Source organism: Hippopotamus amphibius, chromosome 14 (assembly GCF_030028045.1).
Source record: "Hippopotamus amphibius kiboko isolate mHipAmp2 chromosome 14, mHipAmp2.hap2, whole genome shotgun sequence".
NCBI classification, from domain to species: Eukaryota; Metazoa; Chordata; class Mammalia; order Artiodactyla; family Hippopotamidae; genus Hippopotamus; species Hippopotamus amphibius.
This window is the reverse complement of record NC_080199.1, coordinates 59,102,950-59,124,139: the sequence shown is the minus strand read 5'-3', so window position 1 is coordinate 59,124,139 and position 21,190 is coordinate 59,102,950. Positions and strand designations below refer to the sequence as shown.

At 42.5% G+C, this 21,190-nt stretch overlaps 1 protein-coding gene and 2 non-coding genes across 4 annotated transcripts; all 3 read left to right on the top strand.

The window, feature by feature from the left end:
- Nucleotides 1-15,956: 15,956 nt before the first annotated feature.
- Nucleotides 15,957-20,156, top strand: TPT1 (tumor protein, translationally-controlled 1). 2 transcript variants are annotated; one of them, XR_009049046.1, is made up of 7 exons: nucleotides 15,990-16,144; nucleotides 16,417-16,490; nucleotides 17,046-17,236; nucleotides 17,634-17,739; nucleotides 18,532-18,648; nucleotides 19,617-19,796; nucleotides 19,886-20,156. XR_009049046.1 is itself a non-coding variant. In XM_057707678.1 (6 exons), the coding sequence occupies exons 1-6, from the start codon at nucleotides 16,117-16,119 to the stop codon at nucleotides 19,617-19,619; spliced, it is 519 nt and encodes a 172-aa protein (XP_057563661.1). In that variant the 5' UTR covers nucleotides 15,957-16,116; the 3' UTR covers nucleotides 19,620-19,832. The 2 variants fall into 2 exon arrangements, 1 of the variants encoding a protein (XP_057563661.1); XM_057707678.1 differs by lacking the exon at nucleotides 19,886-20,156 and having other exon boundaries at nucleotides 15,957-16,144; nucleotides 19,617-19,832.
- On the top strand, nucleotides 19,421-19,548 carry LOC130836050 (small nucleolar RNA SNORA31). Its single transcript, XR_009049113.1, has one exon. It is a non-coding gene; the product is annotated as a small nucleolar RNA SNORA31 (small nucleolar RNA).
- A 467-nt stretch (nucleotides 20,157-20,623) lies between the features above and the next one.
- Nucleotides 20,624-20,754, top strand: LOC130836051 (small nucleolar RNA SNORA31). Its single transcript, XR_009049114.1, has one exon. It is a non-coding gene; the product is annotated as a small nucleolar RNA SNORA31 (small nucleolar RNA).
- The last annotated feature ends 436 nt before the right edge of the window (nucleotides 20,755-21,190 follow it).

Here is a 21,190-nt window from a genome sequence, read left to right as displayed (position 1 = left end):
TGAGGTAGAAGGGCACCAACACTGTGCCCTCAAAGACGCCAACATGGTCACATAGGTATTAGCAATTCTAGATCCCTGCTAAAAGACAGTTATTAAAGGTAATCTAAAAGTTATAAACTTTGCTTTGAGTGTTATCTTCAGACACTTTTGATATTCTTTAAAGAAATGAATTGGGTTTTTTTTTGGGGTCCACCCAACTTAGCTTGCGGGATCTTAGTTCTGTGACCAGGGATTGAACCCATACCCTGGGCAGTGAAAGCACAGGGTCCTAACCACTGAACCTCCAGGAATTCCAACAAATTGATATTTTGGTTGACTCTTATCTGAGTTAGATGCTGTCAGCAGCATTCTGACCTTCCCCTATAGCAAGGTTTAGGACACTATTGTAATTTGCATGTTTAATCTCCTGTCTGCTCCCCTTTTCCTTCAGGGCAAGGACTCTCTCCTGTTCATGTGGTCCATCTAGCAGGTAGCTGCCTGCCATGCTGAGTAAATGCTCCACATACATGTGCTGAATGAACACATAAAAAATTAATGCTACTTGAGTCTCCCCAAAAGCTCAGATGCTAATACATTTTTTTTTCCCTCTTGGAAAAGAACTGCCTTTGGCAAAAGACTTTAACAAATCATCTTGTAATAGAAGTGACAGACCTTAAAAGAAGGAAAAAGAGATGGTTAAGCTGCCTCTGTCTGAGAAAACAAGAGGGATTTCCCTCTCTCGCACACATGCGCACGCTCTCCTGACGGGGAAGGAGGGGATTGGGGTGGATGAGAGAGAAAGGCCAGGAGCTGGGCTGAGCTGGGGGATAAGGGAAGTCAGAGCAGGAGGCTGAGGGTACTTTCACAACAGGGACACCCAGAGCGCAATCTGAAGTTGCAGTGCTGGGAGGTCAAGCACTCTTTTTTTCCCCCACATTTTGTCAGTGACTATGAGGACATACACATCGCTAGAAATCTTGGGGAGGGTTTTGGATTTCCTCAAAGGGTAGGTGTCAACCTTATCTGGGGTTCCTTCCTTACCAGGAGACCCCAGCAGACAAATGTGTTACAGAAACAATACTCGTGGTAAGTTGCTTGAAGAATATTCTGTCCGTTCCAGATCACACAGTAATTTTATCTTTCAATCAATTCAGACCTCAGAAAGCTGAGAGGTGGGATCCCCTTGTTCTGCTTGCTAGCAGAATTCCTTCTACTGAATTGAGACGGAACATTAAAACTGCATTAACGAGACTATAAAACATAAGCCAGGGCTTCCTAGGTGGCGCAGTGGTTAAGAATCCTGCCAATGCAGGGGACACCGGTTCGATCCCTGCTCCAGGAAGATCCCATATGCCGCGGAGCAACTAAGTCCGTGCACCACAACTATTGAGCCTGTGCTTTAGAGCCCGTGAACCACAACTATTGAGCCCATGTGCCGCAACTACTGAAGCCCACGCACCTAGAGCCCGTGCTCTGCAACAAGAGAAGCCACGGCAATGAGGACCCCGCAACACCACAACAAAGAATAGCCCCCGCTCTCTGCAACTAGAGAAAGCCTGAATGCAGCAACGAAGACCCAACACAGCCAATAAATAAATAATTTTTTTAATTAAAAAAAAAAAAAGAAAGAAAGAAGCCATAGGGAATTCCCTAGCAGTCCAGGTTAGGACTCCAGGCTTTCACTGCCAAAGCCAGGTTCGAACCCCAGTCAGAGAACTAACATCCTGCAGGCTGCGTGGAGTGGCAAAAAAATAAAAAATAAAAAAAGCCATATGAATAACCCATTACTACATTTGCTGATTTACTGTAGGGGTATTTATTGATGAGGGCTCATGGGAGAAATGCCTTGTGTGTCTCATTATTGGATACTTAAAAAAAGGTTTTTCCTAGAAAAAATGATTTTTCAAATATAAAAATGATAGTGGGGGCTTTCCTGGTGGCGCAGTGGTTAAGAATCCACCTGCCAAAGCAGGGGACATGGGTTCGAGCCCTGGTCCAGGAAGATCCCACATGCCATGGAGCAACTAAGCCCATGAGCCACAACTACTGAGTCCACATGCTGCAACTACTGAAGCCCATGTGCCTAGAGCCTGTGCTCCGCAACAAGAGAAGGCACCGCAATGAGAAGACTGTGCACTGCAACAAGGATCCAACACAGCCAATAAATAAATAAATAAATAAATAATTTTTTTTAAAAAAGTAGCCAATGACCACTATTTTTAAAAACATGATAGTGGATCTTATAACTAATTATATTCTCCCCCCTCCCTGTTTTTGGCTGCTGAAAGCTCCTGACCAAATTTGGAGGCCACCTCTGATGACTGTGCAGAGCTTGATGACACTCAGTTTGATAGCATCCTTATCCCGCTTCCTCTTACTGTCTTACTCTCATTTTCAGTTTGCACCAATTGCTTCATTCATTTTTAAAGGTGCTGTGTGCTACCCAGAACTCTACAAGCTGCTACTGGTAATTTTTCAAGGAGAGCAAAGTGTAAGGAAAAGAAATGAATCTACTCTCCAAGTTACATTATCTCTAATTCCCACACCAGTGTGCTCTTTGCTTGAAAGAATGGAAAGCCCAAGATAAGCTATCTTCCTCCTGCAGCGTGTTGATAAGCCTCCACCCACCCCTCCTTCCTTGCTCCCTAATAAGGAAGGACTTGCTGCCGTTTTTAGCAAAATAATTTATGGGTCAATTTTTTGGATCAAAATCATGTTGGCCCATGCGCGCACACAACACATACACTATGCTTATTAAGTGATCTGAAAACCCATTGCCCCCCGCTGCACAATTCAGAAATAGAAAGCCCTTAGCTCTTCTAGGTATATATGCTTCTTATTTCTATAGTGCATTTTCATTATACATTGTCTATAAATATTTCCCCCATACTTTATTTGTATTATTATGTTTGGTATCTATGAGACAAAGAATGCTTTAGAAATTAAATGTGAAATTATATGTGAAAACATCCTTGTGAAACATTACAATTCTAGCATCACAATGAGCACGGACGTTCCCCTTAACCAGGATTTTCCTCCATCCCGCTGCCTCCCAGGGTTAGCCACTGTTATCAGTTTGCTGCATATCTTTCCAGGCTTTCATCTACACTTCTGCAAATACATGCACATATCTATAGCAATGTGCTGGGTATATTACCTGCATCTGGGTGTTAAATGTACGTTCTGCTGTACATGTCCTGCACCTCTACCGCTTGCGTCTTCCCCTGAACATTATGCCTTAGGGCACTTTTCCTGCTTCAAGGGAACCGCTCTTTTCTAGTTTAACTTATCCAAACGGCCTCTAGCTACTAGCTGCTGTTCTTCCATCTTTATCTTTTGTCAATGGCACTGCCAAAAACCTAAATTGCAGGTCATAAAGGGATTCAGAAAAGCTGATTTCACAAATATGGGTTTTCGATTAACCTCATAGGGCTGCTGAGCTAGAATACAAGACTAAATTTATATTAGTTACTATTATCAGTTTTGATCCGAGGTCTATTATTTGAACAATCATTGACTGGCTGTCTGCAAGGCACTATTCCAGGCACTGGGGATATATCCATGAGTAAAAAGGGCAATCTCTATCTCTCTTGTGTCTCGAGGGGAGGCAGAAGATGAAAACTAATTTCCCGGGATTTCCCTGGTGGTGCAGTGGTTAAGAATCCACCTGCCAATGCAGAGGACAACATGGGTTCGAGCCCCGGTCCAAGAATCTCCCACATGCTGCAGAGCAACTAAGCCTGTGTGCCACAACTACGGAGCCTGCACTCTAGAGCCCACGAGCCACAGCTACTGAAGCCCGAGCACCTAGAGCCCGTGCTCCACAACAAGAGAAGCCTCTGAAATAAGAAGGCCGCACGCTGCATGGAAGAGTAGCCCCCACTCATCGCAACTAGAGAAAGCCTGTGCACAGTAACGAACACCCAATGCAGCCAATAAATAAACTAATTTTTAAAAACTAATTAAAAGAAATAGTCTGTTGATTGTTGATAAGTGCTACAGAAAAAATTAGAAAAGAAGAATGGGGATTCCCAAGAGGAGATCAGAGATTATAATTTTAAACATGGTGGCCACGGAAGTCCTGTGGAGGAAGTGACAATCTGAGCCTAACTGTACCTTTACTTTGTGTAGACAAGTAGTTAGTAGCTTCTTTTTCAGCGAGAGAAAAAAGAGTTAAGTGAAGCATTTTCAGCAATCTCTTTCTCATCATTCCGCCCTCCCAATGTTGGCTCACCCTCCAAAACTTGACTGCTGAGCAATTCTCTTCTGAGGGGTTAGGCTGATGATCACACTCTGTCAGCCTGCAGACAGCATGCCCCAAACCACTGAGCCGTTTTCTCCTTCTGGTTTCCTTTATCAGGCACTTGCACTTTGAAAAGGTACCAAATTGCTTCTCTTGACTATTATTTTGAAAAATCCTCTTGGGACTTCCTTGGTGGTGAAGTGGTTAGGATTCTGCCTGCCAATGCAGGGGACATGGGTTCGATCCCTGCTTCCGGACGATCCCACGTGCCATGGAGCAAGTAAGCCCATGCACCACAACTATTGAGCCCGTGTGCTGCAACTACGGAAGCCCACGCACCTAGAGCCCATACTCCACAACAAAAGCCACCGCAATGAGAAGCCCGCACAACACAAGGAAGAGTAGCCCCCACTCACCACAACCAGAGAAAGCCCGTGTGCAGCAACGAAAACCCAACGCAGCCAATAAATAAATAAATAAATCTACAAAAGAGAAAGAAAGAAAAATCCTCTTATTAAAATGCCTTAAGACAGAGATTCGCAACCTTGGCTGCATACCAGCACTACCTGGAGAGCTTTACAAAATTCTGATGCCTGTGTCCCACTCACAGAGAACCTAATTTCATTGATTGAGACGATGGCCTGGGCACCTACCTGGATTTTTTCAGTTTTCCAAGTGATGCTAATGTACAGCCAAGGGTGAGAACCACTGTTTTACAGGCCACTCGCTCTAGTGTTTAACAAATGACCACAGGTTTCCAACTGAAGGCCAATTCAGCCAGAAACTAAGACTGATATATCCTATAACCAGGAAGTTGCTACTACTAATTATTCCTTAATTCTTTGTAGATAACGTCACACTTTTGCAAAGTGCTTTCCAATAAATTATCTTTTTTTGAAATATATATCATTGTCTTATTAATGTCTTTAAAAAGACACTGGAGTACTGCACTGGTAATGGTTAGTGTGGAAATTACTTGGCTGAAATACCAATTCATCCCAAAAGAATTTTTTCTTCCTTTTTTTAAAAATTAATTAATTAATTAATTAATTAACTAATTGGCTGCGTTGGGTCTTCGTTGCTGTGCTCGGGCTTTCTCTAGTTGCGGTGAGCGGGGAGCCACTGTTCGTTGCAGTGAGCAGGCTTCTCCTTGCAGTGGATTCTCTTGTGGAGCACGGGCTTTAGGTGCAAGAGGCTTCAGTAGTTGTGGCGCACGGGCTTGGTTGCTCCATGGCATGTGGGATTTTCCCGGACCAGGGCTCAAACCCGTGTCCCCTGTATTGACAGGCGGATTCTTAACCATTGCGCCACCAGGGAAGTCCCTTTCTTCCAGTTTTATTGAGATATATAAGTTTAAGGAGTACAGCATAATGATTTCCCTTATAGACCTCATGAAATGATTGCCACAAGTTTAATGAACATCCATCATCTCACACAGATACACAATAAAAGAAAAAGATATTTTTCCCTTGTGATGAGAATGCTTACGACTTACTATCTTAACAACTTACTATCTTAACAACTTGCATATATACATTACATCCCTATTTATCGTACAACTGGAAGTTGTACCTTTTGACCACCTTCATCCAACCTCCACCTCCTAACCACAAATCTGATCTCTTTTTCTATGAGTTTGTTTGTTTGTTGAAGTACAACTGACCTACAACACTATGGGAGTTTCTGGTGCACAACATAGTAATTCGATATTTTTATACATTTCAAAATGATCACCACCCAAAAGAATTTCTTGAGTAGCTACTATGTGCGTCACTGCAGTCTAAAGTCATAAAGATGACAACTAGGTCTCATACCTTTCTTGAGAGTAAGTAAATCAGCAAGAGTAATAAACTGTTCTGGGTTTTGTGAGCTGTTCTAGCAAATGACTGAACCCAAGGAGAGGGTCACAGGAACCTCCAATTCGTAGCCAAGTTGCACAGAAGCTGTGGGTAACCTGGGGACCTACCACCTGCAATTGGCATCTGAAGGGGGGTGCATCTGAGTCTCGTGGTTCTGAGCACTTAACTTGTGGGATCCAGGCAGTTAGTGTCAGAATTGAACTGAATTGTAGAACACCCTGCTGGTGTTGGAGAATTGGTCAGTTTGGGAAAAAATCGACACATTTGGTGACAAAAGTATTGTATATGAGGGTATATGAGACACCTTCACAGAACTTGTAACGAGAAAGACTACTTGGAAGTATATTTCCTCATCAACATAGAACTACTTTTTACAAATCTAATTCTCATCATTTTGGGACAGTTTTTGAGAATGGTATCAACTTTTATACCTATACCAAAGGATATACAATATAGGGTAGGACAAAAATGGACCAATAAAAATTATATATCCATGTTCATATATATTTCTATAAATATTTTTATATTATATATATGATTTATGTATAGGAATATACATGATATGTTTATTTTATTTTTATAATATTTCTATTTTACATTACATACATTTATAGTTTTATATAATACATATTTCAGGTTACATATTTTAAATATATTTATGTTTACATTTATATTATATTTACATAGTATATATTCCTATATACATTTCTATAATTTTAATTCTTGGACTTTTGAATACATTTTTACGTATCTGATATTTCAAGTAGCATTATATTGCTCTAAAAGCAGTTATAAGTTACTATGCTTTAGTGTGCCCTATGAGCTCTAAAGAAAAAATTACTTTCTTTTCATTGTTAACATTCCAGTGACCCCAGCTAAGGCAGCCTTGAGAAATTACTGTTGCCATGGCAACAGCTTAATAAAGAGGTCTATTATTGTTTTCTTCCCTGTTTGTCTCAACTTTGTGATAAATTTCAAAAAAAAAAAAATGAACTAGACCAATTAAATACTGTCTCCAAAACATCCTGTTTTGGATTTTCAGTTTTTTTTCATTGCTGCCCATATCCTAAATACAAGTGTTGGGTTAATTCATTCCAAAAAGCTTGAATTCCAGTGTCAGAACCCAAAGTATCCAGCTATATTCAAACATTTATTCATCTGTTTATTCAACCAAAAGGACCCCACTGGGAACCAGAAGCCCATAAGGCTGGATCCCTCCCGTCTGCTCTCCACTGGCTGTTTGTCCTTGGGCAAATCACTTGTCCTATCTGTGCCAAGTATAAAAATACATGAAGAAACCCAAACTAAAACTTTTAAAGGATCCAAAGCAAAAATGAGAAAAATAAGGACAATGTAATGAATTCTTACAGAATTAAGTGTATTCAGTTTAGAGGATTACTCATTGTTTAGAGATTATGCCCTTTCATTCATGAAATGGCAATTGTAGACCACAGTCATGGTTTTATATATATATATACACATATATATGTATATATATATAAAGCTCTTTATTGGAATATAATTGCTTAACACTTTTGTATGGTTATATACATATTTTTTAATTAATTAATTAATTAATTTTTTATGTACTTTATTGGCTGTGTTGGGTCTTTTTTTGCTGTGCGTGAGCTTTCTTTAGTTGCTGTGAGTGGGCGCTACTCTTCATTGAGGTGCACGGGCTCCTCATTGCCGTGGCTTCTCTTGTTGTGGAGCATGGGCTCTAGGCACGTGGGCTTCAGTAGTTGCAGCACATGGGCTCAACAGTTGTGGTTCACAGGCTCTAAAGCGTAGGCTCAATAGTTGTGGCGCACGGGCTTAGTTGCTCCGCAGCATGTGGAATCTTCCTGGAGCAGGGATCGAACCCGTTTCCCCTGCATTGGCAGGCGGATTCTTAACACTGCACCACCTAGGAAGCCCTATGGTTATATTTTTAATGGCTTTATTGGAAAACATATTGAGATTCAAATTTCTCAGAAAATACTTTTTTTTTTTTGGCTGTGCTGCACAGCTTGTGGGATCTTAGTTCCCCGACCAGGGACTGAACCTGGGCCATGGCAGTGAAAGTGCTGAGTCCTAACCACTGGACCGCCAGGGAATCCCTTGGAAATGTTATTGGTACATAAACTCCCAAAGTTTGGGAAGCACTGCACTATAATATTTTAATTTAATTATAAAAGTAACACATATACATGTTAAAGAGTCAAAGTACTATTAGGCATAAAATTAAAAATAAAACTCTAACTTTTCTCCACATTAATCCCAATCACGATCTCCATAGTAATCACTATTAATAATTCATATGAAACATCTGAAAAATTGTATACATATGCAAACAGATATACATTCTTTTCGTAAAAGGGATACTGATACTATTTATACCATTCTGTAACTTGCTTTGTTCTCATGATGAGAGTTTATCCTAAATCCTAAATTTTCTTTGATATTTTAAAATTGTATTGGGTTCCTACTATGTGCTGAATTCCACCTCTATTATGGGGAGGGATGGGCAGACATGCAAGTTGCATCAGGAAAGGAGAGGTCATGTAATAAAAAGAGGAGTAAGCCGGGCAACAAGTTTAGTAATCTGGAAGGGAAACAGCAATAAGTATGGAAATAACTCTACTATTTGTTTATTCATTTGTTCGTTCGTTCATTCATTCATGATGACAAAGTACTTACACATCCAATGCTAATTCTATGAGGCAAGATGGAGAAATTGAGGGAAAAGTCAGCCATTAAATTTTCCTCTGACTTAATGCTGTGCTCTTTCTCCTCTCGTGTGCCATGGAACACAGAAGTGCCAACATGGCTATGACTGCACATTCTTCCAACTCCCTATCCATTTTCCAGTCAGAATAAAGAATATATTTCCTAGCCATCCTTGGAGCTGAGGACTCTGTAATTAAGTTCTGGAAATAAGATAAAAGAAGTGAGGGATATGTGCAATTGCTGGGTCAGCCCCCAAAGGGAAGGAGTAGACCCTCCAATTTCTGTTTATCCCTTTCTTAGTGGAATGTGGATGTGGGTGATGTGGTTACCTGAAGTGGGTGTGGGTGGGGAGGGTGGATGGACCTCTGGAAGGAGATAAAGGAGGATAAAGTAGACTTCAATTTTACCTGTAATATTTTTTCATAAAAAACCAAGTATGAAAAATGCTAGCAGTTACTCACTCATTGTGGTTAGTGGGTACCTGAATATATATTAAAAAAAAATTTTTGTGCATCTCGTGTTTTCCAATTTTTGGATGTATAATTTAAAAATAAATTATAGTACATTCATCAGTTGGAATATTTATAATAATTTTAGATGGCATTTTGGATGAAGAGCTACTGATATGGGAAAATATTCATAATAAATGAAAAATACTTGAACAATTTTCTGAAAGACCTAAGAGAGATTTAGAATGGGAAAACTGGAGTTACCCACCCAGCTCACTGATTAGCCTAATAACCTTTTACTAGATATTTTCAAAAATCCAGTCTAAAAATAATTAAAAGTAGTCCCAACCAAGAAATCTTTGAAGTGGGACAATTTGCGGCATGCAGGATCTTAGTTCCCTGACCAGGGGTTGAATCTGTGCTCCCTGCATTGGAAGGGCAGAGTCTTAACCACTGGACTGCCAGGGAAGTCCCCCAACCAAGAGATCTTTGAGCTGGCTTGTTCATAGATCTCTTCTCTTAGAGCAAGCCTAAAACAAAACAGACCAAGGCCCTAAAATCAGGCTGCTTTAACATCAGTAGGATCCCACCCCGCCCCCCACCCCCATTTTTTAAATCTACAAACTGAGACTATTAACACGTCAATACTGGTTATCAGTGGCTTCTTCTATGGTTTATAAATAGTCTATAAAGTGTATTATTATTTTTATAATCAGAAAAAAGTCCTATTTTTCAAAGCTGAAAGAAATATTCAACATCTGAAAACATCATAGATTCTAGTCATCACTTTACATTCATCAAAAACACCAATGGAAGTTACACTAGTTACATTGCTTGGTTTCACTTAAGAGGATGGGAACTTGTACTCTCCGCTAGGCCTAGGTGCTGCTAGGAGCTGGCCTTCGTATTCTCCTATTGAGAATAAACAATCTCACAGAACATAAGGCCACGAGAACCTTGTCCAAAAGGGCGACAGAGTCAAAAACAAGCGTTCGCTAAATCTTGGGGCACGTTCCACTAAAATCGAATATTTGGTGCTACCAACAAATATATTTGAAGAGAAAATTTGTTTAACTCAACAGATTTCAAACCTCTTGGGCCTAGATCCACATGAAGAAGTATGTCTTACACTGAGATTCAGTACATACATACACATATAAATCTAAAACAGGGACTTTCCTGGTGGTGCGATGGTTAAGAATCTGCCTGCCAACGCAGGGGACCATTCCTGGTCGGGGAAGATCACACATGCCGAGGAGCAACTAAGCCCAGGGGCCACAACTACTGAGCCGTGTCCTATAACTACTGAAGTGCATGTGCCTAGAGCCCGTGCTCCACAACAAGAGAAGCCACTGCAATGAGAATCCTGCGCACCACAATGAACAGTAGCCTCCGCTCGCCACAACTAGAGAAAGCCCAGGTGCAGCAACAAAACACCCAACGCAGCCAATAAATAAATACATAAGTTTATTTTAAAAAATCTAAAACAGAAGTTTCATGAAACAATACTCATCTTTACCCTATGTTCTTTTTTATCCTATTTCATTTTTAATAAAGTTGGTCACTAGTCACTAAATTGTTTCTCGATTCTCAGTTTGAAAAGCACTGTGATACCAGATTTTGGATATATAGCATGCTAAATCCAATTAATTAACAGACGGAATTAGCCTTAATCTAATTAAGAGAAATGAAGAAAACTTCATCTGTTCCATTTACTCATCAATTATTAAGTCAGGCCCTATTCTGATTGCTGAGGTTTAGCAGTTAACAAAATCACATCCCTCACGTCATAGAGCTTACATTATAGAGCTCTGCTGCCCCATAAAGTTACTAGCCATGGATATTTAAATTTAAATTAATTAAAGTGAAATAGAAATAAACATTCAGTTCCATAGTCACACTAGCCACAGTTCAAGTGTGCATAGCTACTTGTGGCCTAGTGCCTACAGTGTTGGACAGAGCAGATATAGAACATTTCACATAAAGTTCTTTTGGACAGCTCTGCTCTAAACCAAAGAACCTTGCCTTGTAACTTGACTAAAGCGATGATTTTGTTAGCAGAGTATGAAGAGAGGAGGTAAAAAGAGCAGTAAGAATTCACTAACACATCTCCAAAGAATGGGGTTCAGACCCCACACCAAGAACAGTCCAGCTTGGCTGGTTCATTCCTAATGACTTTCTGTCACAACCATATACTGCATTCCAACCCCTGTGCTTAATTCCTTATTCATCAAACCACATTTTCTGAAATGTGACTACTTTCTACACTACATCTAACTGGCTAGAAATTTCTCATCCTAAAGTAACGGTATTCTGGTTGACAAATCAATCTCTTATGAGTTTGAACCTGACCCCCAAAGAGCAAAGTGAACAGCTCTAAGCTGAGAACCAGATCCTTTGCACTGTGGGTACAACAGGGGCTTCTAGCTGCCTACATTCATTCTTAATAATAAAATCCTGATATTATTTAGGGTGGTAATGAGCCTATGTCAATGATCAAAAAGCCTACAGTTTGTTGCCTTCCTTGTGATTGCTGAGTGGGGCTTCAAGAATAATTCTGTAGAAGGGAAACACACAGCTAGAATGCACCCCTATGTTCCTTCCCCTCTTCTGGCTGTCTGCAAGATGGATGTGATGGCTGGAATCCCAGCATCCATTATAGACCATATGGATGACGGAAAAGAAAGGAAGATCCTGGGTCTGCGATGCCCATGAAGCCACCATGGCTTCATAGCTTCAGTCTGACTGCATCCCCCATTGATGAAAAAATGTTGCCTTCCATATCAGTAAACAAAGGATGTTATAGCCATCAAGCCACTACAGCCACCTTGGACGATGAGCCTGGAGGGAACTCAGGATGGAGACAAACAGGCTGCCTGCTGCCAAGCCCTCAGTCACTGCAGCAACCCCCACTCCGCTCCCCTCCACAGAATGTTACACCCTAAGGAGACTCAGGATGAGAAAGCAGAGGACACTGGCCCCAGGTAGCTGAGGTGAATATCAAAGGAATGATTTCAGTGAGCTCTGACTCTTGCATCTTCCCATACAAAGAAAAACGCTACATTCCTTAACTTGAGATACCTGGTTTTCTTTAATTAACAGCAATCTTTTGATGTTTTGACTATCTGGTCTTTGTTGCAAAAACTCCTTTATATACTGGCTCCTCCTCCCTTACCTCTCCAGAACAGTTTCTCAGAGCTATCTGAGAGGCTGTGTCCTGGGCTTTTGTTTGCCTCAGTTTTGTTTGCCAAATAAAACCTAAATCTCAACTTTTAGGTTGTACATTTTTTTTTCAGTCAACACCCCTGAACTTCTTTTGATAAGAGAGAATAAACCCTTACATGTTTAAGCCATGTAGTCAATCCCTAACTGATAAAATGGTGAGCCCTCCTGAGTTGCTTCTCCAGGGGGGACTTGTGTGAAGAGACCAAAAGACATTGTCTTTGAAATCTCTGTAACTGCAAGAGATACCAGGTCACATTCAGCCGTAAAATTTAGGACAACCTTAGAGTTTGTCAGAAATAACTGACTGTAAGGAATGAAATGTAATAAAAAATATTCAAATGATGCCTAAGTAAAAGCCAATCAGCCTGGATAAAAGCCAGATCCTTGTAATTTTGTCAGAGGCCTACAAGTGGTGACTAATTTTCCGTCAATTGTTGGTATCGCTGGTGTTCTAAGTAGATACTTTCAAGGTACAGCACAGATTTTCTAGACCACAAGATGGCGTTTACAAAATATCCTGAAATTTAAACAGATTTTATTTTTTAGGACGTCTAGTCACAGAATTATCATGAGCTATCAAATATGAACCTAAGATAGAACTCTTTTAAGGACACAAGTTGAATTCTTTCAGGGATCCAGTATGAATACTGTGATTAAATAGAAGAATATCTTTAGTACAGTAGATATCAACTAAATCCTCCAAATACTTCCAAATAGCACAGGGTTAATGGAATAGTTTCAGGAATATTTTGAAAAGTAATAAAATTTGGGAAGAATTATGCACCCAAATTCAACTAATATTTACTGATAACCCACTGAGGATGCTAGGCATTTAGTCATTACCTTATTTAACTCCCCAAAACCCTTTTAACTCACAAAAGTTCCATTTTATACTTAGGCATAGGGAGGCTGACTTTCCCAAGGTCACATGACTAGCACCAGATGAAGCCAAGATTTCAACACAGGGTGCTTCAACTCTAACTTTAGTACTCTTTTTCACTGTAGCTGCCTTACAAAGCTTAAATAAAAGTTTTTGTTTTTTTTTGTTTTAAAATTTTTATTTTATTATTTATATTTTATTTATTTTTGACTGTGTTGGGTTTTCATTGCTGCAAGCAGGCTTTCTCTAGTTGTGGCAAGGGAAGGCTACTCTTCATTGGGATGTGCTGGCTTCTCAGTGTGGTGGTTTCTCTTGCTGCAGAGCAGGGACTCTAGGCAAATGGGCTTTAGTAGTTACAGCACACAGGCTCAGCAGCTGTGGCTCGTGGGCTCTAGAGTGCAGGCTCAGTAGTTGTGGTGCCAGGGCTTAGCTGCTTGGCAGCATGTGGGATCTTCCTGGACCAGGGATCAAACCCATGTCCCCTGCATTGGCAGGTGGATTCTTTTTTTTTTTTTAATAGATTTTATTTATTTATTTTATTGGCTGTGTTGGGTCTTTTTTGCTGTGTGCGGGCTTTCTTTTTAGTTGTGGTGAGTGGGGACTACTCTTCGTTGTGGTGCGCGGGCTCCTCATTGCCGTGGCTTCTCTTGTTGCAGAGCACGGGCTCTAGGTGCGTGGGCTTCAGTAGTTGCAGCACATGCGCTTAATAGTTGTGGCTCATGGGCTCTAAAGCGTAGGCTCAATACTTGTGGTGCACAGACTTAGTTGCTCCACGGCACGTGGGATCTTCCTGGAGCAGGGATCGAACCGGTGTCCCCTGCATTGGCAGGCGGATTCTCAACCACTGCGCCACCAGGGAAGTCCCCAAAAGAGTTTTTAATTGAACATAAAACTGGAAAGGAGTAGAGGGAGTAATGTTTGATGGTACCATATGGGTTACAGGAATATTTCTGAATAATTTGAAAAATGTTACAGTTCAGGAAAATAACTAAATTGTGATATGCCTGGGATAATAATGTTCCATCGACACATCCCAGAAATTATCAAGAGGTTTAAGGAAAAAAAAGAGGTTTGAGGGATCCTTAGTAGACCATCTCTCAGAAGGCATCCATTTGTTTTCAGATCCCCTTCATCCCACTTTTTTGCTTTCTCCCAGTTACCGGGTGTCCCCTGGGGTGTCCAATACAGCCCCAGACCCCATCTTCCAGGGAGGATCCCACTCCCCATCTCTTTTTCATTCTGACTCCTCCATCAACCTCAATTCACTGTCTTGTACGCTGCTCTTTCACAAGGGTTGCTCTCGCTTATTCGGTGAAATGCTTTATTGTTGGATCTGGGGGAAATTCTTCACGTGTTACAATTGCCTGTGTGGTTTTTTTTTTTTAAAGACTGTAACTGCCTGATTTTTTATTTACTAGAATGAAATTTTCTGTGTGGGTAGGACTGGATTTAACTTGTTCACAATTGGGAACTCTGTGCAAAACCCAGGGCTAAGGACACAATGGAGCACAAATATACTTGTGGAATGAATGGACTCTCCAGTTTCATACTGGCATACATCTTGCCTTTAAACCAAAGACGTGACAAAACCAAGCTTTTTTTTTTTTTTTTTTTTTTTGTACCGAGTAATTGGGTCTAAAGTCCAAATGAAGTTTGGGCAGGTGTGAAGCTCCTTCTTTTTATGTTTAACCCTCTGGCGCCTGGGTCATAATTTCTACTTTAACTTAAAGTGACAACATACCCTTTCTTCAAACAAAGGACTTAATTCTAGACCAAATGCAAAACAGAAACAGGAAGATTTTATAGCTGCTTTAGGAACCGCAAGCTTTCAAATATGGGAACAAACCGAGAGATGGGAAACCTGTGCTAACTCCCCTGACACCTCCCTTCCTCCTCAAGTCCCTTCCCACGTACTCTACACCCCCATGATCATTCCCAGGGGGCAGGCGGGACGACCTGGACCCCACAACCCGGAGTCGGCTCTGCCCGACAAAGGCGCCAGAAAACTCGAGGCGGGGCAGCCCTGGGGCAAACGCTGAAAAGTTCTCCGAAGCTCTCGGAGATCACAGAGGCTGGTCGTAGGTCCAGCGCCCTGCCCTCATCCTCGGGGACAGCCTCGCGGTCTCCCAAGCTTCCGTAAATGCAAAGTCCTTTACAACAGCGGACACTTCTGCTCCCAGAAAGGTTAGGAGTTTGCGCTGAGCTAAACACGGGGCGGAAACTTGAAGAGATTTCATCTAAGCCCCACCCAGGCCCAGCACCTTCTATGGGCGACCCTGAAGCGCAGGCAGGGGCAGGACCGGGGCGCCGCTTCCACCACTCAGGGCCCCGGAACCCCTTCCTCCTCCCTCCCCCGCGCGCTCGGCGCCCCCATTCCACTCCCCCGCGCTCTCAGGCGTCTTCCCTCCGCCCCACCCTTCCTCTCCTCCCCTCCGCGCCCTCGGCAGCCCCGCGAGCCCAGGGGAACGCGCGGCACGGCATCCCCGGGGCCAAGTGCCCGGATGCTCGCTTCCCCCCGCCCTCGCACGGCGCCGCGGCCCCGCCCCCCCGCACGGCTCTGCGTGCCACGTCACCGCTGGCGGCGCTTCCGGAGGCGCAGCGGGCGATGACGTAGGGGGACGTGCCCTCTATATGAGGTTGGGGAGCGGCAGAGTCGGCCTTTTCCGCCCGCTCCCCCCTCCCCCCGAGCGCCGCTCCGGCTGCACCGCGCTCGCTCTGAGCTCCGGGCTCCTAGTGAGGTAGCGCCACCGTCGTCTCCCTCTAGTCGCCATCATGATCATCTACCGGGACCTCATCAGCCGTGAGTCGGGACTGCACTGCCCTGAGCGCCGCGCACGGGGCACTGGGGTGTGGGTGGGGGCGGGGAGGCGGCCGCTGTCGCGGGCTTGGGGGACGCCGGCGCCTCCCCGGGAGCGGGGCGGGTCGGTGCTGGGGGCGCGCGCCGGGGTCTCGGGCGCCCGGGGAGGGGCCGGGCCGGGCCGGGGCCGCGTGCGGCCGGCCGGGAGTCGCGGGAAATGGCGCCCGCTTGGGCCTCGGGCGCGCCGTGACCGGCGGGTTTGTGTCCCCGAGCAGATGATGAGATGTTCTCCGACATCTACAAGATCCGGGAGGTCGCGGACGGGCTGTGTCTGGAGGTGGAGGGGAAGGTGAGTCGGCCGGGTCGCGCGGCGCGGGGAAGGCGAGGCCGGCTAGGCTCGGGTTTCCGTCGCTCCCCCGCCTGGGGTTGTGCAATCCTCCCCGTTGCCTCCTGGCGGAGGAGACGCTCTTTCCGGGCTCGGGTTTTTCTAGAAAAGTGGAGGCGGAGCTGAGCCTGGAAATAGGTCCTCCGCTTCGGTGCCCATCCTCCTCCCAAGCGGTCCGGGACAGGTTGTCTCCGGTGTGGGAGCTCCAAGCCTTTTAACTTTTGCCCTTTCTGTCCCTACTTGCTCTTCAACCCGACAGCCACGCGAAACTTCCACTGGGTTGTAAATGATTTTTTTTTTCGTTCCGGTCAACAAAGTATGGTTGAGTTGAGGTGTTTCATGAAATCGAAGGGTCATACATTTTAAAAAATTTTTTCCATAATGTGTTCATGGTGTTCCACAAGAACTAAGTGTTTGGTGGAAAGATGACGGATGCATGAGCTGCTGGCAGAGATATTTTTGGTTGCGTTTATGGTCAAGTCGAGGATGTGTTAGGAACTAAACTTTTTTTTAACGCAGATGGTCAGTAGGACAGAGGGTAACATTGATGACTCGCTCATTGGTGGAAATGCCTCCGCTGAAGGCCCTGAGGGCGAAGGTACCGAAAGCACAGTAGTCACTGGTGTCGATATTGTCATGAACCATCACTTGCAGGAAACCAGCTTCACAAAAGAAGCCTACAAGAAGTACATCAAAGATTACATGAAGTCGTAAGTGATATTGGCACACCCAGTTGATGTCTGAAAACCCTATAGGATTTAGGGGTTGGTTGACGTTGAGATTTTAGCAGCAGGCAGGCTTGTAAATGGCCTTTTTATTGATTAGCTGAGAAGGGTGGTTGTTTTTCTATAAATAAAATAATGTGAGCATTCTGGAGCACGTGGTTTGGTTTTACCTTTCTAGGATAGTACTTTTAGGAATAAGCTGACATGAAATTCAAAGTTATGAACAGTTGTTGATAAAACATCCATCCTGTGAACTAGTAATTTGATTGTGCGGTGTTAATTTGCTTAGTGACAGCTGCTTTCCGTTTGGAATTTTTACTTAATGAAAATTTACTTTGCTCTGAACCGAGTAATTTAATCTGTCAATAAAATGTTGTTTTAGAATCAAAGGAAAGCTTGAAGAACAGAGACCAGAAAGAGTAAAACCTTTTATGACAGGGGCTGCAGAACAAATCAAGCACATCCTTGCTAATTTCAAAAACTATCAGGTAAATATTTGGAGCAAAGGATTGTACAATTTTAATTGAGCAGAATGAGTTATTTGATGAATCTCTGATGTAATTAAGTTGTGGTTATTTTCTCGGTCTTCTGAGCAGTTTGAGTACTTCGTAGATTCAACTCCAATAGTCTGTGCTGTAAGAAGTAGCCTTCTCTGCTCCCAGGCATGTTTCCAGATCTTGTCTTCTGGTTCTAGAATCTTATCCCTGCTCACATAACATTTCCCAGTTCTTTCTCTTGAATTGCTTCATAACCCCCAAGTAGTCTTCCGCTTTTGTCTTTCCAATTCCAGTGTCTTGTTGCCACTGAAGCTCTTTCTGATCTGAGCTTGTCCTATTGAGAAACTTAAGTGACTTTCCTTTACCTCTAAGAAAAAAAAACCGAATACAACCTGGCTCCTTAATTTTCCTGTTTTCACAGATCCTCTGACCATGAGATAACTTCTCATGATATGCTCTCGTTCATTGCTAGCCTTTATGTTCCCTGTGCTTGACTGTGTAAAAAGCTTTGTAGGGTTTAGAATCAGATGTTTGGGGTTGAGTAAATTTCCTGAAAGCCTAGTGTCCCTGGATTGCTCTGTACTCTCATTTGATTATTATCAGTACTTGGAGTAAACCAAAGTGTGATTAGTGAGCATTTTTTCTTCTAGGCATCAGAGCTTTTAGTTGCTTAAGTCCCTTGATTGAATAGTGGTGTTCTGAATCATCATTTGATTTATTGTTTGTTTTGATACAACATATCTGTGTATAATCTTAATTCTGAGTATTTGTTTGCTTCCTAAGTTCTTTATTGGTGAAAACATGAATCCAGATGGCATGGTTGCTCTGCTGGACTACCGTGAGGATGGTGTGACCCCATATATGATTTTCTTTAAGGATGGTTTAGAAATGGAAAAATGTGTAAGTAATAAAAAGTGGGTTGAAATCATTAATGTAAAAACAGGGCTATCCTAGGCATAACCCGCCTTGTTTCATGGCACTAGGATAGTTAGGACAGACCCTACAGTAGTCTTTTAAACTGAGGCTCCAGGTCTTATTTCTCTTAGGGTGTCTAAAGAGAGTTGTTTCACATATAAGATTTTTATGGTACAGAAAGACTTAGTCTTTATCTGCAGAAAACTTATTATAGGTGATATTATAAAGCATGGCTTAAATACTCAGCTCTAGAGATAGCACTGTGTTGATCTTCACCATAGAAATGGCCTGTTGAAATCAGACTGCCTTTTCCTGTTTTGCCACACATACACGAGTATTAAAACCTTTTTGCGAAGAAACTTTTTTACTGTATTTACTGATAATTGGCAGCTGATCGTGAAAGCCTTGATGTTACCAGCTTTTAGTAAATACAGTGTAGAGCTGGCTGCTGATCTGATATGCCAGTTGCTTTGGTAAAAGTAAATGAATGTCTGCTATGCACGGAATTGTTAGAAGTGAGAATGGTGAAGGCATTCGTTATCCTAGCTTTTAGGGGCTTCCACGTAAATTAGAAATAAGATAAATTTAAGGCTACACTAAACAGGATTAGGGGCAGCAATGAGCAAAAATGTCTAAGGACAGTGCAAAAGACTTGCTAACGAGATTGAGTGTGTGAGGCTTTTGTCAGTAGGACAAAGTGAGTGGGACTTTCTCAGGGTGGGACTTTTCTGGAAAGTCTGATTTGGTACGGATGGTTCTGCATCCACTGATAGACCTTGAACAATCTGCTGTTGTTCCTTTGGTTTGCACTAGGATGCAAAAGAAAAATCCCTGCGCTTTCTGTCTGTCTGTGTGGCAGTCCAGATTGAATAGGGGAATACATATCTGCAGCCTAGAAATGTTAACTGCTTTCATACTGGAGGGGTGTTAATGGAGTCTCCCTTATTTTACAGTAACAAATTTGGCTGTTACTTTGGATCTATCACCTGCTCGTCATAACTGGCTGGTTGCTGCTTTCCATCCACACAACACCAGGACTTACACAAATGGGACTGATGGCATCTTGAGCTCTTCATTTTGACGTTGATTTGTTTGGAGTGGAGGCGTTGTTTTGAGAAAGAAAAACATGTCATGTAGGTTGTCTAAAAATAAAATGCATTTAAACTCAATTGAGAGAATGCCTCTTAGTTTAATATGTAATATCTAAATCCATCCTGTGTAGCCTTCCTGGAGAAGCTAGAGCCTGGTTGTAGACCACTGCTAGAAAACGTAAGACCATCTTCAGATAACTTCTGCAGTGAAAACCACTTCCGGGACTTGGAATATAAACAAGAATCAGAAGTAATTGAGTTGGAATAAAGGGAAAGACCATGCTCATAAGCAGTGCCAACACTTGAAGTGGATTTCTTACACATTTCATCACCTACAAATGGAAGTAGTTAACTCTGGAAGAGATTACCAAAAGAATAAAAAGCGACACAGTTGGAAGCAAAGTATTGTCTGAGCTTATTTACAAAGCAAGCAGAGCCAAGTTCTAGAGAAATCTAGATGTCTCCTGGAATGCTTGCATCAAACTGTTTGGAACAGGGTTGGCAAACTGGCTTGTCCTACCACCTGTTTTTGTGTGACTAAGGTGGTGCTTACATTTTTAAGTGGTTCTAAATAGCTTTTGGGATGTGAAAAAATGCAAAAATCTTAAGTTTGTGTACGGTTTTATTGGAACACTGCCATGGCCATTCGTTTATGTATTGACTGGCTCTGACACTGCAAGAGCAGAGATTTGTGACAGATCTAAGGGCCTGCAAGCCCTAAAATAACCATGTGGCCCTTTATGGGAAAGATTTGCTGGCCCCTGTTGAAATTACAGATGGAATGTAGAATAGTTGGTGGGCAGAGGGAAAAGCAACTGCTTTGTCATTGTATCTGAAAAGGCTGTCAGTATCAGAACAAGAATATGAAAATGCATCTATTTGACAGACCTGGAGCAGTTACTGTCTGCTAAGGTTTCCATTACGGATGCAAGAAAAAAGTCTCCTTGTGCTTTCTGTCTGTCTCATTGTGGCAGTCCAGATTGAATGGGAGAATACAGGGAAAAATTGCAACTCACAAATAACCTTGTGAACAGTAAAAGCCTCCATGACGCCAAGGAAGAGTTTACAAGGAAAGTATTGGAAAGTTACTGCCTGCACCCTTGCCTTCTGATTTCATTTTTTTTTTTTTAATTTTATTTATTATTTTTGGGGGGGTACACCAAGTTCAATCAACTGTTTTTATACACATATCCCCGTATTCCCTCCCTGACTTCATTTTTAAAAACGTAAGGGTTAAGCCTAAAGGCAAGCCAGTGATTGTTTTATGTGAACCCAGGGTGCAGCCAGGGATAGTGTGGTTCAGAGCGTAAGACAAATGCTAATCAGGTTGGCAGTGCCCCCTGGTGACTGGTGAAAGCATACGCAAATCCTGGATACTGCAGTCCTGCTGAGGGCAATTTTAAGCCCTAGTGATCTAGGAGGCCACCTGCCTACCT

What these genes read in the sequence shown, in the direction of transcription:
- TPT1 (XM_057707678.1), top strand. Translation starts at nt 16,117, where the DNA reads ATGATCATCTACCGGGACCTCATCAGCC. An exon ending in GTCTGGAGGTGGAGGGGAAG is followed by an intron (nt 16,491 to 17,045) that starts GTGAGTCGGCCG and finishes TTTTTAACGCAG; the next exon opens with ATGGTCAGTAGGACAGAGGG. An exon ending in CTAATTTCAAAAACTATCAG is followed by an intron (nt 17,740 to 18,531) that starts GTAAATATTTGG and finishes TTGCTTCCTAAG; the next exon opens with TTCTTTATTGGTGAAAACAT.